The 11150-nt window shown below is 48.0% G+C and overlaps 1 protein-coding gene across 1 annotated transcript in view; it reads left to right on the top strand.

Moving 5' to 3' along the window:
• Nucleotides 1–2573: 2573 nt before the first annotated feature.
• Nucleotides 2574–11150, top strand: part of mbd5 (methyl-CpG binding domain protein 5) — a gene marked incomplete at its 5' end in the record, with an annotated part of 30072 nt that continues 21495 nt past the window's right edge. Inside the window, 2 exons of the mRNA XM_080527837.1 lie at nt 2574–2680; nt 7414–7516. Of these exons, the coding sequence (XP_080383963.1) occupies nt 2574–2680; nt 7414–7516 (210 nt within the window). The remainder of the gene's footprint in view (nt 2681–7413; nt 7517–11150) is intronic.

Below are 11150 nucleotides of genomic sequence, written 5' to 3'. Positions count from 1 at the left end.
ACCTTGAGCTTTGCTATACAGAGCTTGTCACACATGTCATCACTTGAGCAATCTCTCTCTCTCTCTCTCTCTCTCTCTCTCTCTCTCTCTCTCTCTCTCTCTCTCTCTCTCTCTGTCTTTGGTCTCATGTGTTTCAGATACTCATTGTGTTACTGTAACAGTGTATTCAGTAGGCTGTGTTTTGGGGCATGCAGATGGCCAGACACTCTGCATATGTTGCCACAACATTTATATTTGTTTATGTACCTTATAAAGTGACGACCCTATCTTTTAAATCACATTGCAATTGTGAAAGGTATAAAACTATAAGCAGTGTTTTTGTTAAACGTCCTTCCAATTCTTGTCCTGAGGACCCACAGTGTGTGTGCGAGCTGTTGTCCCATCCCATTAGTAGCTTGGCTGATTCGTTGAATCACCATAGATAAGCTGCATTTCAATATGGTTTGTTCTTCCTTAAAGCATGTTAACTGGCATGACAATCATCCATTGGGGAGGTGGATTTATCACAATGGTGTTTGTTGTGACCCACCATACCTTGACTAGACACACCTGCTTGTGTGCCTGCTTTAGTTTAGCCTGGTCCTACAGAGGAACGGTAATGACTCAGGGAGTAGCCTGCGTGTGACTGCAGCCCTCTCACAGTCAAGGCCAAAAATAATAATATCACTTAACACTTAACAACATTGACACAAGTAGGGCTCTAGCCTAAGGAAAGCCTAAGGAATTGTCCAGTAGCTCAGACCGCGATTTGGAATATGATGCATGGAAACAAAGTCTAGTTGTGCAATCGCTGGAAACATAATGCACCCTACTGGTGCTGTATAGTTCCAGTTGTCACCCACCTAACATCAACCCTAGACTATTGTTGTGACAGGTAGACATTTTATTTTAATTCAATCAAAAGTCCAAATGAATGAGTGAAAATACCACCGCTCATCCGTGATCAGACTTTGCTGAGGTACTGGAACTGAAGAGTGTCAATAGAGTTCAAAATAACAGCATCCGCACACTCAAACACTGTGCAAAAAAAAAAGCTTGCAATTAAATCAAAAAATGTCATGAGAACATGAATTATTAATGTCAGAATTTACCATCTAGGCTATATCACCTAGTTTCTGGTAGATTACATAATATTTTACTGCTGACCTGGTTGTTTAAGCAATATCACACGAGAGGGAGTGTGTTATACTGAATATCAGCACGGCTGTGATTCGGTCATAGGTACGAGGCCGCCAGGCCGAGTACCGAAGACAATCACAGCCGTGCTGATATTCAGTATAACACACGACCTCGAGTGTGATATTGCTTTTATACAACAGTTCTACAGCGCAATTTATTAATTAACAGTAATAAGTGACAACAGATTATTATTTGTTTGTTTATTTAATCATTTATTTTGGCTCCGTCAAGAAAAAATAGTTCCCCAACGGGACTGTTCAACTGGACTGTTGCCTAGTAACCTGAACACAAACTAGCTACTTTGTATCGTGGCTAGCTACTTTGTATCGTGTACATTTATTTGTACATTTCCATGTATTTTGCAACCAGTGAAATATGACTCGGTTGACAGTCGCTTTGGTGGCATGTGTGAATGTGATTCAGAGTCAGACCAGTTGACATCAGACAGCACGCTGCTCCATCGTTTTCTAGTGTGCACATTATAGTCAAATATCAACATGAGTCAACTCTCTAACAATGAATACGGTGAGGTATCGAGTAGTACACAGTCTATTCTAGCACAAGCAATTGAATCAGACGCGCCTCTTGAACTCACACTGACAAATGTCCGGAGGTTAGAACAGCAGTACGATGGCGCAGGTCCGCTCTACAATGTAGTCTAATTAACGGTCATTTAGAACACCTGTGCGGCGGAGTGATACATCTAGTTAAAAGTCCCAGTGCTGTTATACTGTATATCGTAACTCATGGAATGCCTCTTGTCCAATCAAATTACTTGGTCAGAACTAACTGTTGTATAATGTATGATATCCATAGGGGTTGATGGAATACAACATCAATATTCATCATCTTCCAGACTTGCTTTCAGCACGAACATCGTCTGTCAACTTGTGAATCAACTGTTCTCTTATATATGTATTTGTTTCTCCCACCCAGGAACCATGAGAAGACCAGAGCAAGAAGTTGAGGAGCTGAGCAATGATCTTGGACTTAATTGACAGATTGAGGATGACAGATTTCCATACCAGGAAAGAGAAGCTCAACTGTGGCCTCTGAATCTAAAGGACTTGTGAAAGAGTTCATGAGCCACTCCTTATCTCCTTCACACCTATGTTACCCCAGGCCATCCCTGTATCTGATTCAGTGTCTTTGGCTCTGAACGAAACAGACAGTTATGGAAATCTCGTTGGTGTTTAGTTGGAAAACTGTGAGGGATCTCAGAGGGTAGAGACTTGCAGTGAGCGTTCCTCGCCTCAATTCAGCCACAAGCATCCGAACTCGGGAGTTAAGTTGAAGCTCACAGTCCTCTTATTGGAAGACAAAAATGACATGTATTGTGAAGACACTGGTTGACGTGTGATATCCTTTGAGGTGTTGTGTGCAAAACCAGAACAATGACTGGAGGAAAGGATTGTGAGGGAGGGGATGCACAAACAGTACCTATCCAGGTGCCCATTGGCTGGCGACGCAAGGTGGATCCCAGTGGGGTCATCTACATAAGGTAGGACTACCTCTATTTTTGTAACGATGGCCAGACATTTAGCTCGGTAACTCGCAGTCCTAGTAGCATCAACATGAGCTCTTGTTTTGTACAGTCTTACTGCCTTTCCGCAATAAGACTGTACAACTCCTCCTCCAGCTGGCTCGATCGGGGGGTGATCAGGCTGGGGGATGTTAAATCATACTGTTGTAGGAGTGACGGCAATAACAGGACGATGTAGTCGGTTTGCCGGTAGAAAAACAATCATGTGCTTTATTCTCACTCTCTGCATGCGTACTGACAACAACAAACTTTCATTCCTCTCTGTCCCACTTATATCCCGTCATATCACCCGCTAAGCATCCTGGGTGATTGAGTAAACACAAACATATCAACAGTGCTTTATACAAGGCTGGAACGCCGTGAATTACGAATACTCTGCTTGCTAGCGAGCGGTCACTACACACGTCCCCCCAGAATTCACAAGAACCGGCCCCAAAAAACGGTCAGGGACTCTGATCACTCGCCCAAAGCGACTCTGGCGCCCTTGAGCAGGCACAGGAGACCGAGGCCGGGGAAAAACAACAGGCGGACGTTTGGCCGGCCTCGGACGGCAGGGCAGGGGGTCTGCAGGAGCTAGGGTCGGGACTGTTTTAACAGGGGGGCGACCGCGGCGGGGCGGGTGGGCCACCTCGATGGGACGGTCCAAGTCCAGATGAGCTGGCTTAAGGCGATCCACCGAGATGCGTTCCTTACTACCCCCCATGTCGATAATAAAGGATTTGTCGCCTGTCTCCAAGACCCGGTAGGGACCATCATAGGGCGGTTGCAGAGGGGCTCGATGGGCGTCTTGGCGGATAAAGACATACCCCGCTGCCTTCAGATCAGGCGGGACACGTACCTTAGGAACGCCGTGGCATGAGGTAGGGATCGGCCGGAAGGACTTGGCCTTGTCCAGCAGCGCACTTCGCTGTTCTGGTGCTGACCAGGGGACCGTAGCACAGGGGAGGAAATCCCCCGGAACCCGGAGGGGTTGGCCGTACACCAGCTCAGCAGAGGACGAAAGGAGGTCCTCCTTAGGTGCAGTACGGAGTCCCAGCATCACCCAAGGAAGCCTGTCGACCCAGCCGTCGCCCCGGAGATCGGCTTTAAGGGCAGCCTTCATGGACCGGTGAAAACGTTCACACAGGCCATTGGCCTGTGGGTGGTAAGCCGTAGTGCGGTGGAGGGAGACACCCAGCTGCTGAGTAATGGAAGTCCATAAGCCAGAAGTGAACTGGGCCCCCCGATCAGAGGAAAGGTCTGAGGGGACCCCAAACCGGGAGACCCAGGTGCCGATGAATGCGCGGGCCACCTCAGCTGTGGTAGTCTCCGTCAGTGGGACGGCCTCTGGCCAACGGGTGGTCCTGTCCACCATCGTCAGAAGGTGAGTGTACCCCCTGGAGGCGGGAAGGGGACCCACCAGATCAATGTTGACGTGGTCGAAGCGTCTTTCCGGGACCGTGAACCGCTCCAGCGGGGCCTTAACATGACGATGGACCTTCGCACGTTGGCATGGCACGCAGGTCCTGACCCACCCACCAATGTCAACCTTCATCCTGGGCCAGACGAATTTCGCCGCAATCAGGCGCTGCGAAGGTTTCCTGCCTGGGTGTGAGAGGCCATGTATGGACTCGAAAACTTGCCGTCTCCATGCATGTGGAACCACGGGGCGCGGCTGCTCCATGGACACGTCACAAAGCAGCGTTGTGCCGTCGTCACTGAAGGGGATGTCCGCCAACTGGAGGCCAGAAACTTTAGTCCTGCATGCCTGGATGTCTGGGTCCGAAACCTGATCCGCAGCCATATGGGCGTAGTCGATGCCGAGGTGGACAGCCCCGATAGTGGCACGAGAGAGGCAGTCAGCTACGGGGTTGTCCTTCCCCGCCACATGCCGAATGTCTGTAGTGAACTCGGAGATATAAGCCAGATGACGCTGCTGCCTGGCAGACCACGGCTCCGACACCTTAGCCATGGCAAAAATCAAGGGTTTGTGGTCCACAAAAACTGTGAATGGACGAGCCTCCAGCAGGAAACGGAAGTGCCTGACTGCCAAGTACAGAGCGAGGAGCTCTCGGTCAAAGGTGCTGTATTTTTGCTCACTGGAGCGGAGTTGTCGGCTGAAAAATGCCAGGGGTTGCCAAACCCCCTTGACCAGCTGTTCGTAAACGCCTCCAACGGCATAATCTGAGGCATCAGTTGTCAAGGCCACGGAAGCTTCAGGCACGGGGTGAGTCAGCATGGTCGCGCTCGCGAGGGCTTCCTTGGTGTCTGAGAATGCCTTTGACATTTCGTCGGACCATGCGATGATGTGCTTAGGGGTCTTGTCCTTGAGAGCCCCATACAGGGGTCGCATTAGGTGGGCAGCCTGGGGGATGAATCGATGGTAGAAATTCACCATCCCCAGGAACTCCTGTAAAGCTCTAATGCTGGTAGGGCGTGGGAGCTGCAGCACAGCGTCCACCTTTGATGGCAGCGGGACCGCCCCAGCAGTAGTGATGTGGTGGCCGAGGAAATCCATGGCAGGCAGTCCAAACTGGCACTTTGCTGGGTTGATGATTAATCCATGTTCCCGGAGGCGACTGAAGAGGAGACGGAGGTGGGATAGGTGCTCTGCCTTGGACGTGCTAGCTACCAGGATATCGTCTAGGTAGACAAACACAAAAGGGAGGTTGCCCAGCATGGCGTCCATCAACCTCTGAAAGGTCTGGGCAGCATTCTTGAGGCCAAACGGCATCCTCAAAAACTCAAAAAGTCCGAATGGTGTTATAACCGCTGTCTTGGGGACGTCCTGAGGGCTAACTGGCACCTGGTGGTATCCCCGTACCAAATCCACTTTAGAAAAAATAGACGCGCCCGCTAGATGGGCCGAAAAGTCTTGAATGTGTGGAACGGGGTAACGGTCAGGTGTGGTGACATCATTTAGACGCCGGTAGTCGCCGCACGGACGCCAGCCTCCGTTGGACTTGGGAACGAGATGGAGAGGCGAGGCCCAAGGACTGTCAGAACGGCGAATGATGCCAAGTGCCTCCATGGCTGCAAACTCCTCTTTCGCGATGGTGAGCTTGTGTGGGTCGAGGCGACGGGCCCTGGCATGCACTGGTGGGCCTTCCGTGGAGATGTAATGCATGACGCCGTGTTTGGTGGTAGCAGCCGAGAAGGTAGGTGTTGTGATGTCTGAGAACTCCAATAGAAGAGGAGAGAAATCGTCAGCCGGCGAGACAGCACTGGACAGCTTCATTGTGGCTGCGTCACTGCGCTCACATGACAAGGAGCCGAATGTCTCAGCGTTGACGAGTCGGCGGTTCCCCACGTCCACCAGGAGGCTGTTAGCGCAGAGAAAGTCAGCGCCTAAGAGGGGAGTAGACACTTTGGCCAACACAAAACTCCAGGTAAAACGCTGGTCAGCAAAACACAAACCCACAGTGCGCTTGCCGAAGGTAGCGATAGCACTGCCATTGGCAGCCTCAAGGGAGGGTCCTCGTTTCGCTGTTTTAATGTCTATTGCCGATACAGGCAGCACGCTCACCTGGGCACCTGTGTCACACAGAAAACGGCGGCCGGAGAGGGAGTCAGTGACGTACAGCAAGCCTGCAGAATGGCCGGCACCCACAGCTGCTAATGAGTGGCGGCCTGTGCGTTTCCCGACACACTGAAGTTGCATGGTGGCAGGCACTTCTTAGCTTTGTCCCCGAATTTCATATGGTAAAAGCACAACCCCGACGGCCTCACCCGTCGGGCCACAGCAGTAGCGGAGATGGACAGTGGTTGGAACCCAAACTCATCCATGGTGGCTGTAAAACACTTCTTCCCAGCTGAGAAAAATATATCCGCTTCCTTGGCTAGCTGACGAAAGTCTGTTTTGATGGAATTAGCCATTGAAAAACGAACCTGGTCTGGTAACTGTTGCAGAAAAAGCTCTTTAAAAAGAAAACACGGCTGATGGTCGCCCAGCAGAGCTAGCATGTGGTCCATCAGTTCAGAGGGTTTTGTGTCACCGAGCCCAGGGAGAGAGAGGAGCTGGCGTGCACGTCCAGATTCAGACAGACAAAAAGTATCGATGAGGTGCGCCTTCAAGGTAACATATTTGTGCTGTGCCGGTGGGTTTTCAATAAGACTCACCACTCTCGCTGCCGTTGAATTGGTTAGAGCTGCTACCACGTAGTAGTATTTGGTATTATCCACGGTAATATCCCTGAGGGCGAATTGAGCTTCAGCTTGTGCAAACCATGCAATGGCATTTTGTTCCCAAAAAACGGGCAGCTTGAGTGAAACTGCGTTTGTTGTCATGTTTCAATGATCTCCGAAAACGTTCGAGAGAATATCAGGGTCACCAATGTAGGAGTGACGGCAATAACAGGACGATGTAGTCGGTTTGCCGGTAGAAAAACAATCATGTGCTTTATTCTCACTCTCTGCATGCGTACTGACAACAACAAACTTTCATTCCTCTCTGTCCCACTTATATCCCGTCATATCACCCGCTAAGCATCCTGGGTGATTGAGTAAACACAAACATATCAACAGTGCTTTATACAAGGCTGGAACGCCGTGAATTACGAATACTCTGCTTGCTAGCGAGCGGTCACTACACTGTACTGTTATACAGTTTATTTTGTTGTTGTTGTTTCTGGTGTGAGCTGCTGTAACGCCTTAATTTCCCCCTGGGGGATAAATAAAGTACCTGTCTATCTCTCTGTCTCTCTAACCCGCAGTCCCAGCGGCTCAGTGCTGTCCAGTCTGGACCAGGTTAAAGCCTACCTGCTAACAGATGGGACATGCAAGTGCGGCCTCGAGTGCCCACTCATCCTTCCAAAGGTAAGCGCTTTTTGTACCCTGCTAGAGATTGTGTCAGAAAGCGTTGAGTTGAGTCCAAATGAGCAGATGTTATTAACTAAGCATCACACAAAGCCTTACCCGGAGATTAACTCATTGACTGCCAAAGACGCCAATTGGCGTCTTATAGAATAGTAACGTTGACTGCCAAAGACGCCAATTGGCGTCTTATAGAAAAAAAAAATTTCCGCGGGGATCGCGTTATTGACATGTTCTACACCTAGCGAGTGAATTTCAGACTTGGGTGTAATGTATTTCGGTCCCAGATGGGGGCAGTAGTTCGATAAAAGCCTGGAGAAGGAAGTGGCTTGCTGTGGGTTGTAGTAATGGCGAAACGGATCAGGGTATGTGCCAAACGCGGCGCGGAGCATTGCGGCGCGGAGCATTGCGGCGCGGAGCATTGCGGCCATCGCGCGACTCTTCAAACAGTTCAGAGTCGGATGATACAGAAAAAGTGCAGTAAAATAAAATAAAAAGTTCTGCAGAAAAAGCTCGTTTTCTCTGTTTATTGGTCAAAATCAGGTGTTTTTGCTGAAACCACCCTATGTTCTACGGCCGATTTCTAAACACTCAAAGAGGCTAGAAACAAACTTTCTTTTTCTGATGAAAGAAGAGAGTCTAAAGTTTTGGTAGATATGTTCAATGTTTATGTAGTCCGAAAATTCAATATTTGGTGGGTCTTCAAAGTTCAGCGAAAATGCCCCAAAAGTCTGGCAGTGTGGAGCTCTCCGCTCTGAACATGGCTGGCAGTCAAAGAGTTAAGGGCCAATCCCAATTCCCTTTTCTACCCCTATGGCTCGTTTTCGAGTGTCACTCGATTCGAAGGCAAGGCCTTCGAATACGTCACAAGCCCTACCCCTTGAAATCTAAGCCCTATGAATTGGGACAGCCCTTCACGGCGCCTACGTCATCAACAGTGGTTTAGACGCGGTACGGGTGACGTGTTGTGTTGCCGGCGAATTCTCACATCTCCTGTGACCGGAGGAGATAGCAAAGATGGCGGCCGTTAGCATCACAAACACTATGCTAACAACACTATGATAACATCCTCCGTAGTATCTAGGATAAACGGGTTATTTTGATAAACTGGACACATTTTGTGAATATATATGGTTACTTTCTCGCCTGAAAACATATAAAAACTTCATAAAATGACATATTAACACACATGTAGAGCCAAATTACAGATTGTAGCCAATGGCGGCCAAAATTGAGGATTTTATATTTGTAGATGATTCGCAATGCATCCTGGTATCAAGGGGTAGCGTACCCCTAGCCCTTCGAAGCTAGTCTGGTCCTGGAATCGCTCGAAACGAAGTAATAGTTAGCCCTCCCCCTTACCCCTAGCCCTCGATGAAATATGAATATGGGACAGCCCTCCCCCTAAACGTGAACGCGCAAATCGAGCCATAGGGGTGAAAACGAAGGGCTAGGGGTGAATTGGGATTGGCCCTAAGGGTTGGCTCAGAAGTGAGCAGAAGAACAGATGTTTAGTTACCCGGGGTACAAATTATGTAATTGCTGCTTTAAATGAAGGCCTTTCAATGTCACAATTCATGTGTGTTCCCCAATACAAATACTTGTAAGGTGCAAAGTATCTTCTTATAATCCTATTGAAATCTCAAAACTGGCCCACGAAAAGATTGTTTGAGACCGAAGATTCTCAAGATGTTGAAGTCTCCATTTTCCTAGAGAAAGATGTATTCAAACCAGTCTTTATTATTTGCATGTTAAAAGAAATATCACATATATTTATTTATATTTAAATATCTCCTCCTTGCAGTCATATTGATATTTGTGTTGTACCTTGCATTGACTGCATTTACATGCACACCATATTCCTGTATTAATCAGAATATGCTCAATATTCTGATTGGGCAAGAGTCATGTAAACACCTACCGAACCCGATTAAGGCCATATTCTGATTAAGACCCCTGGCATATGCCTGTTTGAATCGGAATATTGTGACATGTTAACACCTTAATCGGAATATTAGCCTTTTCTGAATATTCAGTTATGTCGGACGGAGGACTATGTTGGAAACAAGCATTATGGCTTAGCTGTGGGTTAACACCCGCTCAGGGTTTCCGTTAGAAAAAATTGGTGCCGGTCAACGTGTCCGGGAAGATTTCAATGTGTCGGACAAACGGGAGAAATTCCGGTCATCATATTAAAATATAATATAGGTGTTTGTCGCGGTGATTAGCTGTTCTGTACCCTATATAGGCCTATGCCATTTAATGTCTATTTCTCATCCGATACGATTAGATGCCTAACTATATAATAATATAGGCTTTCATGATTCACATGCGCTACTATGGCATATGTCCAGGGCTGCACGCGCGCCACACTGGGCAGCCTAGTCACCTTTGCTACTTTGAATTACGACTGTAGGCTACTTTAAGATGTTTATTTCATTTGCATTAATGGGATTTGAGTATGTAATTGGTAATTTTAAGTATGCCTAGTTTAGCTTTTGATGGCTATTTGAACGGACTGCATCGATCGATCAATGAACGGACATTACGTTAACTGAAGTGTGTTAAATACGTAGTTTCACGACAGTAATGTAAGTTTTTTATATTCTCTTTCCAGTTTTACCCTTTTTATCAATAAAACAACGTCAATTCTATAACCACGTCTCGCTGATTGGGAAGGCATTACGTCTAGCTGCCTGTCAAATCATACTTACTCGGACTCGCGAGTATGAGAATGGGGAGGATGTATCGGGGGGATACACACCCGTGGACTATTTCACCTTAGTGGCACAAATTCAACTCTAACACTATAGATAGACTAAATTGAACTTAAATGATGGACACCGACTGAATAACTGAGTGGGGGAAGACAGGTCTCAAATGTGGAACAATTATAACATTTAATACATAAAGATAAAACATACACAAATATATAACATTGATATCCCTAAACTCAAATGTAGTGTGGTATTGTCAACCTAATCTAATCAATCCTAATTAATGTAATGGTACCAGGAGCCCAGGTTGTCGATAGTAGCGCACTACTCCCGTAGTACTTCTCCCGACTCAGGGCTGGAACGGGCACGGCAGGCTCAATCAATGAACGGGGTTGAGATGGCTAGCGTCCTTTACTAGCCGCATCTCACGGCCCTCGGTGGTCATTCACTGTGCTCTAGCACATCCAAAACACGCAGAACAATAACCTTGACTCCTGTCACTGCAGTGGTTTTATTTAGACTAGATCAAACTCAATTACGGTAACTGACTAAACTACGGTACTCGCGCCGTTGAGAGACAGGGTTGCCAGATGGGGCGGGTTACCGCCGAATGGGCTACTGGGTTTAGCGGTTATTTTCACCGGACAATATGACCGAAGAGGTTTAAATATGTCGGACTTCAACACATTTTATCGGACAAAGACCGGTAATTACCGGTTAACGGAAACCCTGGCCCCAGTATGGTGTCGCAGTGCCCACACCCGCCTCATCGACTCGCCTATAAACGAAGCCTTGCGCATTGTGACAGGATGCCTGCGTCCTACCCCCGTGGACAACCTTCCCATCCTAGCAGGCATCCAGCCCGCAGGCTTCTGCCGCATGGGAGCCACAGCACGTCTCGCCTGCTGGGCCGTGGAGCT

The sequence above is a fragment of the Nansenia antarctica genome (assembly GCF_963989245.1).
Source record: "Nansenia antarctica genome assembly, chromosome: 3".
NCBI classification, from domain to species: Eukaryota; Metazoa; Chordata; class Actinopteri; order Argentiniformes; family Microstomatidae; genus Nansenia; species Nansenia antarctica.
This window is presented reverse-complemented; position numbering and strand designations above follow the sequence as displayed.